This window comes from Marmota monax, unplaced genomic scaffold, assembly GCF_021218885.2.
Source record: "Marmota monax isolate L192 unplaced genomic scaffold, Marmota_monax_Labrador192_F-V1.1 WCK01_AAM20220418_F8-fsc00079, whole genome shotgun sequence".
NCBI classification, from domain to species: Eukaryota; Metazoa; Chordata; class Mammalia; order Rodentia; family Sciuridae; genus Marmota; species Marmota monax.
In genome coordinates this window covers 2,372,953-2,391,433 of record NW_026694099.1, presented here as the reverse complement: position 1 = coordinate 2,391,433, position 18,481 = coordinate 2,372,953, and the positions used below count along the sequence as shown (strand labels likewise).

The window sequence follows — 18,481 nt, the reverse complement described above, 5'->3', positions numbered from 1 at the left end:
CTGGGTATTCTCACAGTCATAGAAAGTAAAAAGGGCAGAGAACCAATCACAAACAACAAACTTGACCCTATTAGGAAGAAGTAAATCCCAAATGTTCATCTAGTATCCTAATCTACCTGAATTTGTGATATCTGCCACAGCTTAACCAGAAGTAATCCTCCCAGCTCCCAGTTTGGACCATATTAACCCATCATCTCCTTTCTTCCCAGGGTACTGTAGATTGTCTGAGTCATTGTTACCTCCCTAACTTCCCTGCACAGGTTAGGGAGCCTGTGCAGCCACAGGGAGACACACCTAAGATTTTGTCTAGGTACTTTTTTCTCCAAAGAGCTTTCCTCCATGATCTCATTTCTCCTCCCAACAGGTAGTTTACTTGTGATTTATAGGCCAAGGTCTCCAACATTTCTGCTCCTAGCATGAGTCAATACAATCTAGAGATATAAATCACCACTGGGGACACAGGCAGACACTGGAACCTAGGGACCCTTCTCCCTCATTCTGCTCCCCATGCAGTACACAACTTCCTGTGCCAGTCAGGAAAGCAGAGGAGTAAGCCTGAAAAGGTTCTTATTCAGGGAGACTGGGGGCCCAAACAAACAGAACTCAGGGTAACTGTCTTATCTTTTTATTTGGTCTTGGACTCTAGGAAAGTTGACTGTTATTCCTGGGGGAAGGAGCAGTAACATAAAAGCATAGTTTAGGCTACACTAGAAGACAGACTACTGATTAATACTGTCCCCAGGAGGAATGTGCTGCCTTGCTGGAAGAAAATGCCCCAGAAGAGGAAGAATTCAAACAGATACAAGGCACTGTCCTGTGGGAATCAGGATGGAAAGAACATGTTATGATGGACAGTGGGTTTGGTCTTGTGGCCAATCAGATCCTTCCAACTCTGATTCTTCAGTTTTCATTTTCTAGATAATTGGTTCATCTAATAAAACTTTCATAGCCCTCCCACCTCCATACATACACCAAACAGAACTGTGCCTTACTTTAAGCAACGTATGTCTTCCATAATGAAAACTTTAGGGGCCGATCACATCTACATTGTCATTGCACAGCATGGCTTCATCAATTTGGTGAATGCTGTCAACATTTCAGCTAGAGGATCTAACTGGGCTTTTTGACATATATACTGTAAACAAACCCTTGAATATAACAGAAGAGCTGCCATTTATAGGAACCCTGAGAGTATTTCGGTAATGCAAACAGTCAGTCCTAATTGAACTATCTTGTAAATGTGGACTTTAAAGGTTGCCCAAAAGGGACGCAGCCATTATAGGGCATGTTATACAAGGACACAGTGTTAAAATCTAGGGCATGGACGCTGGACATTGGAGGACCCACATCTCTGAAAGTGAGGTTTGGTTAGGGAGCCTGTGCAGCCACAGGCAGACATACCTGAGACTTTGTCTAAGTACTTTCCTCCAAGGAGCTTTCCTCTATGATCTCATATCTCCTCCCAACAGGTAGTTTTACTTCTGATTTACAGGCAGAAGTAAAGGCCAAGCAGCTCAAGGTCACAGGCAGGCATATCTGGACTGGAAACCAGGTCTCCCTCAGCCTTTGTCACCAGCTCATTGCTACCTCCCTGCAACCCAATACTCTATAGCCCCTCCAGGGTCCAGCATTCCCTTTGACACTCCCAGGAGACAGCCCAGCCAGCAGAGCTTCCTGTCCTCTGGCCAACCAAAGCAGCAGCAAGGGAGAGGAAAGACTCAGCTTTTTTGCCACCTCTGGCCCACCCTAGCCTCTGCCCAACTCAGCCACAGTCCCAATCTCCAGGATTTACCCTTTCTTGAAGCCCTGTGTTAAAAACAAGGTTGAAAAGTTAAAGCTGAGCAGACCTCTTGAGAGCTGGCTGCGGTCTTCTCTTGACATTGGGTCAGTTTGTGGATCTGCCCCCAAAGGGCCCAGGCAAGAAATGTCCCTCACTTACATATTCTTCCCCAGTGCTTCCCTGACCCAAATCACCAACTCAGAGTAAGCCTGGGTCAGAGTATGAACAGCAGAGGGACTCTCCCAGAAGGTGCTGCGCTGAGGGAGGCTAAACAGGGCAACAGCCACAAAAGCAAGTAAGGCTCAAAAGTTGAGACCAAGCAGGGCCTCAGACAGTTGGTTGATGTCCCGACAGTATGGTTCCCGCTGCAGGATGAAATCCACCTTGTGATCCTGACCCCGGAACACCTCCAGCAGCTGGCGCCGGAGCCTCTCGGTCTCCCGGGTCTTCCGAATGCCACCAGTACCTTTTTCCTCTTCCCTCCCCTGCTGCTGATTACCATGTTCTGCAAAGGCCCTGGAAGGATTCTGAGCCTTAGAAGATCCCTGTTTCCTGGGAAGAAGCAGAACAAAAAGAGGTGATGAGCATCTAGAGGGAAAGTAGCTCTCAGTGCGCCTCCTCCTCTTAACTAGCCTGCCTATTCCTGACTCTGGGAGAACAATTCTTAAGTTCCCTAAACTGACCACTGAGTGGCAGTATCAGTCCACTTCTGAAAGGGAGATAGACCCTTTACAAGGTGATCCTGGCCATTAATAATGTAGTTCTAGCCCTAAATTAACCACTTACTTAATGGTCCAGCAGAGAGCATGCTGAATACAACTGGCTATTAGTACAAACAACCATTTTCCAAAGAACTTCATCAAACACATTGACATTCCTGAAACAGGAGTTTCCCTCCCAACCAGGACTTCTGTGTCAGGATTCCCTACAGAGGTTTTATTTATTTATTTATTTTAATGATTTGTTTTTTAGTTGTAGATAGTCACAATACCTTTATTTTATTTGATCATTTTTATGTGGTGCTGAGGATCAAACCCAGTGCCTCATACATGCGAGGCAAGCGCTCTGTCACTGAGCCACAACCCCAGCCCCTTACAGAGGTTTTAAAGGCCATGTGCAAAGCAATTCAAACTACTGTAGAATGAAGCTGTCTCAAACTGAAGTCACCCTCCCACTCAAGTCTCCAGGTCTGCAGAGAGAAGAGAGCTCAGAGCTGCTGGCAGGGAGTCTGGGGCATTACCTGGCTGGCTTCTTCAGGAACTCATCCAGGGTGGGGCCATTTCGCCCCAGTGGGTCATCAGGAACCATGAAGTGGTTTCCCACAAAGGTGAAAGGCAGCAAGCTAGATGAAGAAGAGAAAGAGCGGTCACAGAGAGGCCCTTATCCACTTTCAGAGAGCTGAGACCACCACTACCAGAATCTCCTGGCTATCATCCTTTCAGGCAATTTCAAGCCCCTTCCCAGAGTTCTCACCCAGTGGCCAGAGGAGAGCTGCTTTTAGAGAAAGGTCTGAGTCCGTGCCCTAGTCTCAAGGGAGAGCTCCCTCACCGCTCTCTGATGATTGCCATCCACTTGTCAGACTCCTCTGCCAAGTCCCGGAATTGGTCATTGGAGACAATGATCCCGTTGGTCTCTTCTGCCAGCTTCACCATGAACCTGTCTCAAAAACCATGGCAACATTCCAGCAGTCTTCAAGGCCCAGAGTATTACCAATCCCTGTGACTTACTTCTGGGGATGGAGAAATGACGTCCCTACCTCACACTGACCGCTACAGGTGGCTTACTGGATACAGGTATCATGGGTTAGAGCAGAAATAAAGATGAATCCTAGGTGGTCCCCCAACAGCATTCCATCCACTAGCCACAACCCTTCACCCAACATTTTGTGCCTCATTTGTAAGAGACAGATCTGGTATTGACTCTGTCTTCCATCCTACCCAACCAATCACTTAAAAATCCACTATGTTCATCCTCTGAAACGCCCTCCACTCTGGAAGCCCCCTTCCTTCCTTACCACCTTAATAATTCAGATGTTACAGGTGAGATACCACAGAGCCTCTTCACCATTCACCTACCTCTCACCCTTCACCACCCTCCTGGTTCGCCTGCCCTCCCGCAAGAAAACATGCTCTTTCCCTGTACAGAGCTTTCCCACACCTGCCTTCATCTACTAAGTCCACATGCTCAGGCCTGGCAGCTAAAGCCCTCTAGAATCCAGTTCTACAGCACCCTCACAGACTTCTCTCTCCCATTATTCCCTGATGTGCCCTCAACTCCAGTCAAAATCAATTATCAGATTACACCCTGCTCTCTAAACATGGCCTACACTGTCTCTGACTTTATGTTTCTCAAACCATTCCCTCCATCTGGAAAGTGTTCCCCAAACCTTGCTGATAAACACAGTCACCAGGGGAACTTTAAAAAGGTAAGCCAGGCATGGTGGAGCACACCTGTAATTCCAGCGACTCAGGAAGCTGAGGCAGGAGGATTGCAAGTTTGAGGCCAGCCTCAGCAACATAGCGAGGCCCTAAGCAACTTACCAAAGACCTGTCTCACTAAATAAAAAATACAAAGGGCTGGGGATATGATTCAGTGGTAAAGCACCCCTAGGTAAAATCCCTAGTACCAAAAAAATATCGATGCCTGGTGTCTCACTTTAGCAATTCTGATCCCATCACGTAGATTCATGTGGTGAAAGCAGTCTTGTTAACAGTTTTAGAAACCAAGAGATCCAGCCCATCCACATCCTTCTCAACAAACAATTCACAAACTCTCCACTCCTGCAAAACACCAGTCAGAGAGGGCTCCCTTCCTCTGAGTTGCTGTAGTATCTGATTTATAAGTTTCTTTTGGCTCTTTGAAGTCAAGAGTCAGATCTTGTTCCCCATGTTCCTTTTGCAGACCATGTACCTAACACTAAGCAGGCAATTAGTATTTGACAGGATTAGGCAGGAGCAAAGTCTGGTTCTGAGTTTCTGGCTGGGAAGCAAATTTATGTATAAGGTATACAGATGGTATACAAAAGGTATTTTCCAGTTAAGCATATTTTACTATTAATGCATTACATGGCATGTTGTTCATTTGTCAGCCTATGCTGTGTAGCACGGTGCTTATTCACTGTTACCAGGAAAAACTCCCAATTTACATTGTTATCTGCCCATCAGGTCCTACACAACTGCACAAACACATGCCTTTAAAGGTCATTAAAACTGACTCAATTCAGTCTCAATTCTCTTTCAGTGCTGGTGTGGAAAGAAGGTCCCATCTTGGATTCACTGTGAAATCTCAGCATAAAACAAAATTCCACTAGAAGGAATTTTGTAAAACAGTATTTATTCATAAGAAGTTTTTTTTGTTTGTTTGTTTTTAGGGGGGTACCAGTGATAGAATTTAGGGGCACCTGACCACTGAGCCACACCCCCCAGCCCTATTTTGTATTTTATTTAGAAACAGGGTCTCACTGAGTTGCTTAGCACCTTGCTTTTGCTGAGGCTGGCTTTGAGCTCACAACCTCTTGCCTCAGCCTCCTGAGCCACGCGTGTCACCACAGTTGGTTAAGTTTTGAAAAGACAAAATGTATAATCACCGCAGTTTGAAATTAACTGTTTAAAACTAAATAATATCCTAAAGGACAAAGAACCTATAGTTGTTAAATTTTTAAACTGGTTAATTAGCTTTCAAATCTGCCCTTTTCCCCACACCATGTATGTATACTGCAGCTGGAATATGCCCTGGATTTAAACTATCTGGCAGTTCTGAGGTCTATTTTTCCTTTGTTAGGGTAGTTCACCATTCTTACCCTTTGTGTCCACAGCTTTAAAACAGAGATAATATTTTATGCAACACATAATTTGGTCCATACAAGGAAATGTGATGGACTCTTGCCCACCCCGTTGAGTGAGGCAAGAACACTACTTTTCTTCTTTTGATATTCATAAGGAAGACAAATGCATGGAGGAGGAACCTGAGCCAAAGAGGTTAATTCACTAAGGTATGGGCCTATAGATGAAATCAATGAGAAGTGAACTTGAAGCTCAAATTCAGATATTTAAATTCTACGTCCTATGATCTTTCTACCATACCAGTTTGTACAGTCCTATTGTTCACAGGCTGTGTTTCTTCCTCATACTTTTAATTGTTTACTCTGGTTTCTCCAGAATGTTGGGGGAGTTTCTCTACACATTTGGAAATTTAGCTTATAAAAACACATCTGTCAGCTATTTGTGTCAGTAGCTTTCCCATCTTTCCAATAAACCAGTATTTCCTAGACAGGAAGGCACTACACAAATACAAGATGTCATTCAGGTTGATGAATGAAGAAGAATGATGAAGGGGCAAACACGGTTGTCTAAGTCTATCCCATCTCAGCTACGGGGGAGGTTTACCTAACCCGTCATAAGAGCACATGGAGGAATAACTCTCTGCCCCTACTCCTGAGGCTTGGAGACAAAGAAAATGGTCAGGAGATTCTCTCTCTCCCTCAACCTCCTACTGGACTCCTTAAATAATCAAAGCTCGGGCAAGGAGGGTAGCAGTACCTGTCGTCATAGGAGGAGATCCTTTTTCCATCCATGACTCGTGAGGGAGTTAGGGAGAGCAAGCTGAGGGAGTACAGCTTTTGCAGGAAGTGACTCTCTATAGAAAAAGAACAAACAGGGTTCTCCTCAAGGTGGAAACAGAGCCAATCCCAGGACACAGATGATCAAACCCAACTCACCTCGAACCTTGGCATCCTTACTGAAGCGCCATTGAGGCACAAAGACGGTTATGTCACGATGGCCACGGTCCCAGAAGTACTGCACAGCAATGGCAATGCCCCGGCTGGAGAAGTAGTGCTGGAGCCCATGGCTACAGGGGGAAACCCAGGTGAGGGGCCTGACAGCCTCACTGCAGTACTAGCCCCTCAGCCATGTCCCCAGGACACATAAAGATGACTGTATCATCCTCCCTCCCCAACACCAGCCCCGCTAGGTACTCACACCATGGCCACATTGCTGCCATCAATGACAATATGGCGGAGGTCTGGCTGGCCAGGCACATTGGCAAGGCACAAGGTGAAAGGATCCTTCAGGGCCTCCTGGAAACGCTGTGTGCCAGTCACTAAGTTGCCCCCACGGGTACCTCGTCTCCCAGGAAACCCTCGACCTCGAGCCACGGCCTGCTGCTTATCTCCCCGGTCTCCCCGGTCTCCACAGGGCCATGGGGGTTCGGGCGCAGGTGGAGGGCTAGGTACTCTTGGAGGTGAGGCATTTCCATTGTGCAACCGCTGAAGAAGGGAAGCTCCCCGGGTTTGAGCTGTCCTCTGACAGGGACCAGGGGCACCAGAAAACTCACCCTGGACACTAAACCCACCTCTTTCCTGAGGTACCCCCTCCTTTCCCAGGGCCTTTCTTTTCAGGGGCCCATCTTCCCCTGTCCCTCCACCTGCTGAATATGGCCTGAAAGCCACTTCTCTGTCCCAGGCCTCTTCCTTAGGCAGCTCCTTCCACCACAAATCCATCTCCTTGGAACCACCTTGTTTCCCTTGATCCTTCTCAATAGTATGACTCCCTCCCTCTGCTCCTTTTGATTCTCTGCACCCCACAGATCCAGGGCGCAACGACTCCCCACCTCCACTCTGGAAAGCCCTGACTCCCCAATGCTGAGTACTCAGCAGGTCTGGGCTTCTCCCCTGCCATGAGGTTAACACTTGTGGCCCCTGCCCACTGGACGCCTCCTGCACTAGACTCAGAAGCTCCTCCTGAACAGCCAGGGGCAGCTGCAGCAGGGCCTCTGTGTGGACATCCTCCCAGGGCTGCAGCAAGGCAGAGAAGTCACTCAGCACTCCAGCACTCTGAGAGGCTCTGGGGCATGGTCCTGGCTGAAAGTCCCAGCTCAGCCGCCCCACTAGCTCCTCCACACGGCTCTGAGCCATAACAAAGGCCTCAGTTAGGCCACTGATCATCAGTGAACCAGGTGCCTGAGGTACCAGATGGGCTGATGTGCTCCAAGCCAGACAGTCAAGGAAGAAACCCTGGGCTCCCAGGAAGATGCAGTGCAGTCTGGAGGGGTAGTGGATTTCATTTTGAAGTTCTGGGCTGCAGAGACCCTTCAGGTACTCCTGGAAGGGAATGTCAGAAAAGGAAACTGCTTGAATCTACCCCTCATTATTCCCAAACTCCAGGATGCCTGCTATTTTTCCCATTTTATAAATAAGGAAACTAAGACTTTGATCACAAGGCAGGCAGGTAGTGGAGCCATATTAGAACCCCTGCCTGACTCCAAAGGAAGCAATGTGGCTGGACCTCCCCACCCCCACCCTACCCACATACAGTGACCTCCCACATACAGTGAATTCCTTGGCAGGGCCCACTTGCTCAGCTGGATTATCTCTATTCTTCAAAAGAGCACAAATAAGTCCTTGCAGAACCTGAGCTGTCACAGCAGAAATGAAACCAAAACTGAAAACAGAGCTAGAAAGTGCCTCAAAGCTCAGGGACACTGAGGTTGCTAGTGGAATGATGAAGTTTAGATCGTCCCCTGCCTCCTCCTAGAACTCTGCCTCTGTGCGGAAGGGCTCCCTGGGAAGGATCAGGGGAGGGTTCACCTTCGCTCTGCTGACGTTCTCCTTGGGGCCCTCAAGTTGCAGCCAGATGTGAGGATTCTCAGGGCAGTCCTTAGGGAGGACACTCATCCCCACGCTGAAGATGCGCTCCAAACGGGCCTGCTGCTCCCGAACCTTGTCTTCTGCCTCCGCAGACACCGCAAAGCGGTCAGGGGTTGAAGAACCAGCCCCCAAAGTAGGCATGGCTTCTTCCCCTTGTCCTGGAGGGAAGAAGGAAGCTCAGAGCCTCACTATCCCCTCAACCCAAAACTTGATCTCCCCACCTATATCAAAGATCAACAGGTAGCACCTAGTTACAATTCTGGTAAACAATTGCTAACCAGTATCTGAGTCCTTCTTGGCAGTAGGAAGAGTGTCAGAGTATCCAAACATGGGCCTTCTATCTTCCTAAGAAGAAGTCATGGTAAACAAGGCTATCTGGGATGGGTGGATGCCCTCTGGAGAATGACCACAGGCCTGAGCAGGAAGGGTGGGGGGCCAGCTCCGTCTGGAGGTAAGCAGGAATCGAAAGAGTCTCTCTCCTCGGGGAACTCTGCAATCTTCAGGTTTCAAGACTCTTAATGAATCCTCACCAGGGGCTTGTACTGAGCTGTACTCTGGGGCCCCTCATCTGCCATTTCCAAGGCTCTAGCCACTCCCACTTCTCCGCCTGCCCCTCCCCCAGCTGTCCACGCCCCACTCCGTCACGCCACGCGCCCCACCCGGGGTCCGCCCCCGCCACAGTCCCCTGCGGCCTCTGCCCCGGGGCAGGCCGTGCTCCCCGTAGCCGCCGCGCGAGCCCGGCTGCTGGCTCCAGGGCGCCAGGGAAGGGCGCCTACCCGCCTAAGCCGCGGGCTCCAGCCTCACGTCCCGCTGGCGCCTCTTGGTACCCCAGGGCCCCAGCTTCGCCCGTGCCCCCAGCCCAGAGCACTAGGGCATGGGGCCCGAATCTGGGCGGGCCTTCCTGGGTTCCTCACCCAACGAGCACCTCTTCTCTCCACCTCTCAAACTATTTTTTGAGTCACTTCCTGGGTTAGGGCGGAGTCAGCCCCGCTCCTCCCCCGACCGCGCCTGCACTGTCCTGGCACGCAGCCCAGAGGCGCGCTTCCTCCTCCCCAGCGCGCGCCGGGCCTTCTCTAGCCACCGCCCCGTGTCCCCGACTCCGCCCAGTCCTGTCGCCGGCAGTGCTCTAGGCCACTCAGCCTTCTGGCTTCCCTTCCAGCTCTCGTTTGTCTCCGGGCCTTCGGGGTTCTTGCGTGTTCTGCTCATTTGTTTCTTGGGAAAGAGGAATCATTCGTTGAAAGTTTGATCCCTTGGCATGAAAATATGGAAGATCAAAAAGAGAAAGTGACTGGGCCAGGGTCACAAGATTGTGAGGCTCTTGGTGCAAGCCCTTTCCATTAAAACAATTGTGGGGAAGACAGGACACCCCTCTCTCCTACTAAATGTAAAGGCGCTACAGGGAAGGGCTGCTGTTTTGTGAGGGGTTTTGAATAGAGGAGGAAAGGAAGGAGCTTTAGAACTGTATCTCACATGTTCACCTATACCCAGTTCTCCATCACCCCAGGTGGAGCCTCCCGTACTAGCCCATCCATAGGGGCCAACCTAGAACTCTGGCTTAGCCTTTCTGTCCTGTCTTCATCCCTCTTCTCCCTCCCAGAACCCAACTGCTGTCACTTCATGTTCTGCCAAGGAGGAGGGAACTGCAGTGACAGCAGGAGTAACCGAGTGGGAGGCAGGACAGAGCTGCAGGACACAGAGAGGTATGGAGAGGGAGGTCCAGAGGCTAGATGACAGTGAGACCCAGAGAGAGGGCAGAGGAGCAGGGTGAGGGGTAGTGAGTGCCCAGGGCAGCAGAAAGGGGGCAGAAGATAAGACACTTGTGGGCCGAAGAGGCACTCAGCCATGTTGGGAGCAAGAAGACACTGGCTGCCAGATCCCTTGCACAGCCTGGAGCTGCCCGTAGCCCTGTTGCTTCTGGCCCTGGGAGCAGGGTTGGCCCAGGAGGGGTCAGAGCCTGTCCTGTTGGAGGGTGAATGCTTGGTGGTCTGTGAGCCTGGCCGAGCTGCTGCAGGGGGCCCCGGGGGAGCAGCCCTGGGAGAGGCGCCCCCCGGAAGAGTGGCATTTGCTGCAGTTAGAAGCCACCACCATGAGCCAGCAGGGGAGACCGGCAACGGCACCAGCGGGGCTATCTACTTTGACCAGGTAACCTCCCCTCCACCAACCCTGCACCCCTGTCCAAAGAACCACAAAGACCTGCAATCAACTGTCCAAGCCCACTTTGCTGACCCTTCAAGAAAAAACTCCCTACATCTTCCCCTAATGTCGCCACTGATTGTTTCCCTTCCCTTCATACATACACACACTCCTCCTTGCCCCTTTTACCATTTTTTTTTAAATCTGTACATTCCTGTTCACTCCTGCTTACCACCTCTTCTTTCCCATACTCATTGCCCCTGTCCCATCCCCAGTGTTATCCCAGAGAGCCCCACTCTGGCATCCCTGAGCCCCACTCAGCAGGATCTGCTTCCCCCAGGTCCTGGTAAATGAGGGCGGTGGCTTTGACCGGGCCTCAGGCTCCTTCGTGGCCCCTGTCCGGGGAGTCTACAGCTTCCGGTTCCATGTGGTGAAGGTGTACAATCGCCAAACTGTGCAGGTGATCTGAATGCTGGGCCCATCCCCAGCTCTTGAGGGAGGGGAGGGGGCATAAGTGGAGCACCACTGAGCCCTGGGCAAACTCTCCACTGACTTGTGTCCTGGTGGCCAGGAGCAAGCAAGGAAAGGTCCTGCCTACCACAGTGTGGATAATGTTTAGAGTCAAACACTGGCCACCCCTCAGCACTACCAGGAGAGTCCATTAAGCCCCAGGTTCTGGAGAGGAAGCCCTTGGCAAAGGGAGGGTCTTGAGCTAGGGTGTGGGGGATGGATGCTAACTGGGCTCCCCTCCCCAGGTAAGCCTGATGTTGAATACATGGCCTGTCATCTCAGCCTTTGCCAATGATCCTGATGTGACCCGGGAGGCGGCCACCAGCTCTGTGTTGCTTCCCCTGGACCCTGGGGACCGGGTGTCCCTGCGCCTACGTCGGGGGAACCTGCTAGGTGGCTGGAAATACTCAAGTTTCTCTGGCTTCCTCATCTTCCCACTCTGAAGACTCAGATCCTTCGAAGACGCAGCCCCCATCACTGCCTTCTGCCCTCCCCTGTCCCAATAAAAACATCTTTGGGGCAGGAAAGTGGTTAGGAGAGTGATTCCCTCAGGTTGTCTATATCCCACCTCTTTGCATGTGCCAAATACCCAAGGTTAAGAATAGAGAAGAGCAGAGTTGGGCAGCTCAGACCTGGCCCTTCTCACAGTCCACCCCTCATCCCTGGTTGCCCTTCTAGTCTCCTGCCACATTTCTTTGTACCTGCAGCTCTAGAATCAGGGCAAGGTCTGGCAGGGAGAGAGACTTGCTCTATTTTGCAGTTTTTGCTCCTCCTATTCCCCTTTCCCAGCTTCCTGCTCAGCGCTATTTGGAGACAGGTGGTGCAGGTAGGCCTGACAGGCTCCTACAGGGGCCCAGATGGACCAGCCTTAGAGTACCCTGCAGGCTCCTTCCTGTGAAGAGTGCCAACATCGTGGGTCTCAGCCATCACCGTATGGGCTGGGGTAGGAGGCTCAGCTACAAGCAAAGTATGGGGAGGGCCACAGAGCACTCCACAGGGTTCATGAGCCAGGAAGGGGCATATGCCTAGCCTAAACACAGTACATATTTTGCATGTACTGGGACAACTGGCAGGCAGGGATCCTGGCTGTACACTTATACCAGGACCCAGATGGACTCTGGCCCTCATCTTCCCACCCAAGACTTGGGTGTGTATGTTTGCTCTGGCTGAGAGCAGATGTACAGAGCTGGAGATGCGGGTAGAAGGTCACACATGGACCATGGAACACATCTATGACCACATATCCTTTGCTTGACCACCTCCTAGAATTACTCCACCTTTGAAGTCTGAACTTAAGTCACTCCACACTTCAGAGTGACCACCACCTCCTTACTCCTGGGCTCTCACTCATTTACCTTCACTGTACCTGTTTCAACCTGTCTCCACTATCTCTCTTCTTTTTAATAATCTGTACTATCTTATGCTCCTTCTTAAGCTTCCTATTACCTGGTATTCTATAATTTGTACCTTCAGCTACTCTCTGACAGTATCATAAGCTCTTGCATGCTCACGTTCACACTCACACACACACATATACACCCGTCCCCCCCCATCCCACTATCCCATTGGTCCAGCATGGATGAATCTATCAATATAGTAATTACAGAATGGTAATCACTCTCCCTGTAGAGAGAAGATGTATTTTGGATCAGGGATTGCAAGATAAAAGCAGATGTGGTATGTTGTAAAGAAAATAAATATAAAACTATGTATTGCAGTCAAATAAAAAAGGATATAGTAATATTCAAGTTAAATAAGAAATGCTGATGTGAATTTATGGTTTTAAAAAGAAATACCGGCTGGGGTGTAGCTTAGTGGTGGGGCGATGGCTAGCATGTGTAAGGCTTTGGGTCAATCCCCAATGCTAGGAAAAAAAATTATAAACACACATGTACACACAACTTTTTCTTTCACCATTTGGCAATAATATATGACCAGGAAGACTAGCTTAAACAAGATAGGAGATTCTTTCTGTCTCACATTGAAGAATCTGCAATTAAAGAGTTCAGGAATGGATGGCTATTTTATGATCATCAAAGCCCAGCCTCCCTCCTCTCTTCTTGCGGTACTACTGTCTTTAGCATGCCACCTCATGACCCAAGATGGCTCTATGAATGTCAGCCCTTACACTAGTCTAACAGTCCCCAGGAAGTAGGAAGGAAGAAAAGGCACACCTCTTTTTTTTAAAGCAGCATTCTGAAAGGTGCAACCAACATTTCTGTTTGTTTTGTTTTTGCAGAGGTAGGGATTGAACCCAGGGGCAGGCTACCACTGAGCAATACCACCAGCTCTTTTTATTTTGAGACAGGGTCTTGCTAAATTGCTACAGCTGACCTCAAACTTGTGATCCTCCTGCCTCAGGCTCCCAAATAGCTGGAAATACAGGCATGTGCCACCACATCTGACCACACCCAACATTTCTGATTACATCTTATTGGCTAGACTTTAATCACATTTGTCCACACCAAACCAGGAAGATAGGCTAGGAAATAATCTTTTGTTATTCTAGGTAGTCATATCCAGCTCATAGTCAAGAGTTTTACATTAAGAAAGAAGGGGAGAACAGACACTGGGGAAGACAACTAGAAGTGTTTCAAAATGCAAATAGGCTAGATTGACTTTGTTAATTATTACGGTAAATTTGCTGTATTAGTTTTCTACTGCTGTGCAACAAATTGTGGCAAACTCCTTGGCTTAGAACAGCCCCTATGTATTACCTCAGTTTCTATAGGTCAGAAGTCTTGCAAAGCATTGCTGCATTCTCTGCTTAGTGTTTCACGAAGTCAAAAGCAAGGTGTAGGCTGGGCTGCTACCTTCCTTACTGGAAGGGAAGAATCTACTTCCAAACTCATTTAGAATTCAGTTCCTTACGGTTGTAGGGCTGATTCCCTGGGCCCTCTGTTTTCCTGCCAACAACTGAGCCACTTTAATCTCTCTGATTTCAGTGGAAAAAATTCTCTGAGTTTAAGGATTCACATGCTTAGATTGGGCATACCCACCTTATCCAGAATGATCTTCCTACCTTAAGGTCCGTAATCTGAATTACATATGCAAAGTCCCTTCTGTCATATGACATAACAGACTTACAGGTTCTAGGGATCAGGGCATGGACATCTTCAAGAAATCTGCATCATAGTCTTTAAACATAAAGATGACATCTTGTAGAGAAAAGGCATCCAGCACAATACACTAAACGCATGGAAAATGTGTGGGCTTAAAAAGTTCAGGTTTTACCCAGAAGGTAAATCAGTTCCCAGGTCTCAATCAAGAGTTCAGTGATTAATAATCCAAAATTTCCTCAGCATTAGGATAATATTCTTCTATTTTCTAAATTAAAATTTTGGTCTGAAGTGAGGTAGTATTCATCTCTGGGGTCTATCAACCCATTTTTATAATAGTTTCAGGTGTAGGTTAAAAAATTTTATACTCTTCTTGGGGCTGAGGTAGTGGCTCAGAGGTAGAGTACTCACCTAGCATGCGTAAGGCACTGGGATTGATCCTCAGCACCACAAAAAATAAAATAAAATAAAAGATATTGTGTCAACTTATAACTAAAAAGTAAATATTTAGGAAAAAAGTTTATTATCTTCTTAATGATGTGTTTGCTTTTCCAAAGTGTTTAAAGCTTTTAGAGGAATTGACACATTAGACTGGCAGTTCTATTGAAATATTTTAGAAGGACTCAATTTTTATGATTAATGTTTAAATAATTTCCCTTGTAACAGGTGTAGATTTTGATTTGTTGTTTATATAAAGTATTCAAGTGTTTTGGTGATTTTTGCTCAAGAATGTTAATGAAATATAGAGTTAATAAATAAAACCCAGGTGATGGTATGTGTTCCTCTCTAGGTACCAAAAGCTCCTCAGACTTAAAGAATCCTAAAATTAGAGTCCAACTGTTCACCTTCCCTCTGCCTGCACCATGGCAACTGAGCTCTACACAGGAAGGTCCCACTGATGAAGGATTCACTGTGAATCTAAATCCATAGCCTCCCACCCCACCTGGCCCCCAATATCCCAGGCAGTGACCCTCTGGATGCCTTTGTTAGCTTCTTTCCTCATCCTCTCTGGAATCCGCCTGCAGCCTTCTGTTCTTTCCTTTGACCTTTTGCCTTGGTTGCTGTTCCCCCTGCCAGCTGCTGACCCCCTGAGAAAACAGACTCATTTAGGCAGGAGCCTTCCCCCCACCACACCCACAAACTCACCTTCCTCCCCATCCCTGCTTCTTCCTGTCTGGTTCAGTGGAGACCGAGTCCCTTGTGCTGTCAAGGCGGCTATCTTCATCCACCAGCCATGGATTCCATTCCCTCCAAACATACTCCTGTCTTTCCTGTCCTTTCTGCTCACTCCTTTGCCTCAAGAGTTTAAGAGATCAAGTCTCTTAAATCTAAAAGGGAAACAGGTATGGAAGTAGCTTCAGATACAGATGCAGCTACCCTCAGCTCTGTATGCACCTACGGCTGGTCAGCATCATCTCATCTTCCCCTTTGAGCCAAATATCTTACTACACATGACTGAGCTGTCCAATCACTCGTGTGTTAATCATTGTCAAACTTTGGCCTCCACTGCTCCACCTAAGCTGGCCCTCAATCAGTCACTCACAACTTCTGTCTCACTAAAGTCCACAGACACCTCCTAGTCCTCCAAACATTTGAGCCTGTTGTCCACACCTTCTTAGGAAATCACTCTGCCCTGACTCTGTAACTTCCCTCCCTGGGTTCTCCCTCCACCACATGCCCATGTCCCAGCTTCTTTTTCAAAATTCTGTACTGCTGGCCTTTTCTGAAATGTTGGTGTTTCTCAAAGGTCTGCCCTAGAATTTCTTCAGTTCGAATGCACTCTCAGTAGCACCAATGTCCATCCCTACACTGACAACTTCCCTGCTAACCCTATCCAGATCTCTCTTCTAAACCTTGGAGTCACACATCAACTGTTGCTTGATAAAGTCAACATGCTGAAACCTGAACTTAGAGACTTGATTCTAAATCTGCTCTCCCTTTCTTATTCTCTTTGTATATGTCCAAACCAGAAACTGGTCTTTATCCCCCTGGGCCCCCGTCTCCTCATCCATATCCATGGGATCTGTTCATTGCTTTCCATCCACCCTGGCTCAAACTACCAACCTCTCATCTGGATTTCTATAAAAGCCTCCTAACTGGCCCCTTGGCCTCCAGTTTTCCCTACTCAGCCCATTCTCCATTTGGGAATTGCCATAATGATCTATCTAAATAAACTTTGCTGCTAACTAATGCCCTTTAGAAGCTCCCTGTGGGCCCCAGAATGAACTCCATGTTTCTTAACATGCTTTGAAGGCCCTTCCCAATCCAACTATTGCAATGTGTACTGCTCCATTTTTCATCATCTACAAGCATGTGAAGACCTAAGAAACAGCACCACTTAGCTGAGGGAAAATGGCACTCCTTGGAAAAGAAAGTGTGATATTTGAAAAACACAACAGGACCAAGAGAATTGTTCTTAGATCCAACAGAGGTAAACCAGGGCCTGTTTTAGTTTGTGAATCATCTTAATCTAAGCCAATGGAGATCTTTTTTTTAACATTTATTTTTTAGTTGTAGTTGGACACAATACCTTCATTTTATTATTTATTCATTTTTATGTGGTGCTAAGCATGGAACCCAGGGCCTTGTACATGCTAGACGAGTGCTTTACCACTAAGCCACAACCCCAGCCCTTGAAACAGAGATCCTAACTGATACTATATAATGCCTTAATGAAAGATGGAGAGGCCATAAACTAAAGATGGGGGAGTAACTCTAAAAACAATGTGAATGTAACAGGGTGAGAGCAATGAACATAGTGGTTAAGGTGGTGGGTATAGGAGGCAGCATTCAAATTCAGTCTGTCACTTAGCAGCTGCACATGACCCTCAGTGAGTTACTTCACCTCTCCATACCTCATTTTCTTCATCTGTAAAATGGATACATTAATCATATCTGCCCCACAGGAATAGGAAACACTTAGAACAGTGCCCAGCACAGAGAAAATACTCAATATATGTAAGTGTCTGTTTCCATGTGAATTAGTAAACGAGTTGAAACTTGCATATGTCCTGGGGAATCTTCCATAATCCTAAAAATGTAGGTAGAATATTTGTTTTTGCTAGTGGCCCTTTACCTGGTAAAATGTTTTCATCTTCCAGATTATGAACACAAGGACTTGGTAAATGGTGTGTGGGAGAGAAGATAGAGCAGGCTTAGGAGGTCTTAAACTTACAGATGTTTATGTATGGGTTAACATAGGAACAGGATGTCTTTATAATTTGCATTATCTTATGAGACTGTCACACACTGGCTACTTTATAATTTCTCTGTTGGAGACCTGGAGAAGCTCATCAGCCCGTACCCCTGCCTGTGAGAAGAAAAAATTGATAGGTGTAAACATAATAAGCAGTGCCTTATATATCTCATTATTCACCCCTCCAAAAATTGAAGGAATCACAGATTTCTACTCATACCTTGTCATGTTCAATTTCAAAAAAGAAAAATCTCAGAAATCAGTGGGGCTAAATTCTAATTATTGCTTAACTTCATCTAGAATAGAAAATAAAGGGATTGCTGAGCCTTCTGCTTAAGAGTTCTAAACCCTTTGCTCTCTGACCTGTGCCAAGAGTGGATGTACTACTTTTGGTGAATGGGCTCCAGGAAGAATATTGGAATGGGATGTGAGCTGAGAACCCAGGCCCCAGCTTCATGGACTCCTGTGCCACAGTATTTCCCTTACTACTCTGTACAGTACTTGTTAATTCAATTGTCTTTCTCCTTTACCCAACTATGGGCTTCAACAAGGCAGAGATTTTTGTCAATCATATTACATGCTATCCACCCACACCTAAACAGAGCCTGGCACTTAGTAGGTGCACTATAAATACTAAATGAATAATGGTATACACATGAACTGGGGAGTTCTCAGGAAAGGTAATTCCCTAGTGTCAGTCCATGCCAATGCCAGCACTAAGTAAAAAGGCAACAAAAAGCAGAGGCCAAAGGTCAGGTACCATGGCCAAGGCAAGAAGGTCTCAGAGCTCCAGGGAGGAGAACAGCAAGAGCAGGAAGCAGAGTGGTAATAACTAGCACATGGTAAGTACTTACTCCATATCCCAGCAACACGCTAGCCTATTCACACAGATTATTTCATGTCTTCCTTGCTCCATCCCATAATTTAGGAATTGTTGCCCTGTATATTTTTCAGATAGGGAAACAGAGCCTTCAGCAAACAGGCCATGTACTTATCCTGTTTCAGAATAGTCAATATCCAAACCTAGGTCCATCAGCTTTCCAATGTAAGTCAAGCTAGTTTGGCACTAATGCCATTCCCCTAAACCAGGAGCCATGTGTCTTCTGTACACCGTGCCCACTTCCAAGACATGAACTGGAGAAATCTTAGGGGCCCCA

General features: G+C 47.6%; 2 protein-coding genes across 4 annotated transcripts; one reads left to right on the top strand and one right to left on the bottom strand.

Annotated features, from left to right (window-relative positions):
* Window positions 1-609: 609 nt before the first annotated feature.
* Window positions 610-9,382, bottom strand: Khnyn (KH and NYN domain containing). Of its 3 annotated transcripts, none has more exons than XM_046465195.2 (8): window positions 9,203-9,382; window positions 8,367-8,584; window positions 6,760-7,880; window positions 6,498-6,628; window positions 6,319-6,415; window positions 3,329-3,436; window positions 3,021-3,122; window positions 610-2,332 (listed from the first exon to the last, which is right to left on the bottom strand). In XM_046465195.2, the coding sequence occupies exons 2-8, from the start codon at window positions 8,565-8,567 to the stop codon at window positions 2,083-2,085; spliced, it is 2,010 nt and encodes a 669-aa protein (XP_046321151.1). In that variant the 5' UTR covers window positions 8,568-8,584; window positions 9,203-9,382; the 3' UTR covers window positions 610-2,082. The 3 variants fall into 3 exon arrangements, 2 of the variants coding, with proteins under 2 accessions (XP_046321151.1, XP_046321150.1); XM_046465194.2 differs by lacking the exon at window positions 9,203-9,382 and adding an exon at window positions 8,705-9,030; XR_009228720.1 differs by lacking the exons at window positions 610-2,332; window positions 9,203-9,382 and adding an exon at window positions 8,705-9,031 and having other exon boundaries at window positions 3,254-3,436.
* Window positions 9,315-12,866, top strand: Cbln3 (cerebellin 3 precursor). The gene is made up of 3 exons (XM_046465199.2): window positions 9,315-10,568; window positions 10,900-11,019; window positions 11,315-12,866. Exons 1-3 carry the CDS (start codon window positions 10,269-10,271, stop codon window positions 11,510-11,512), a joined length of 618 nt encoding a protein of 205 aa, XP_046321155.1. The 5' UTR covers window positions 9,315-10,268; the 3' UTR covers window positions 11,513-12,866.
* The last annotated feature ends 5,615 nt before the right edge of the window (window positions 12,867-18,481 follow it).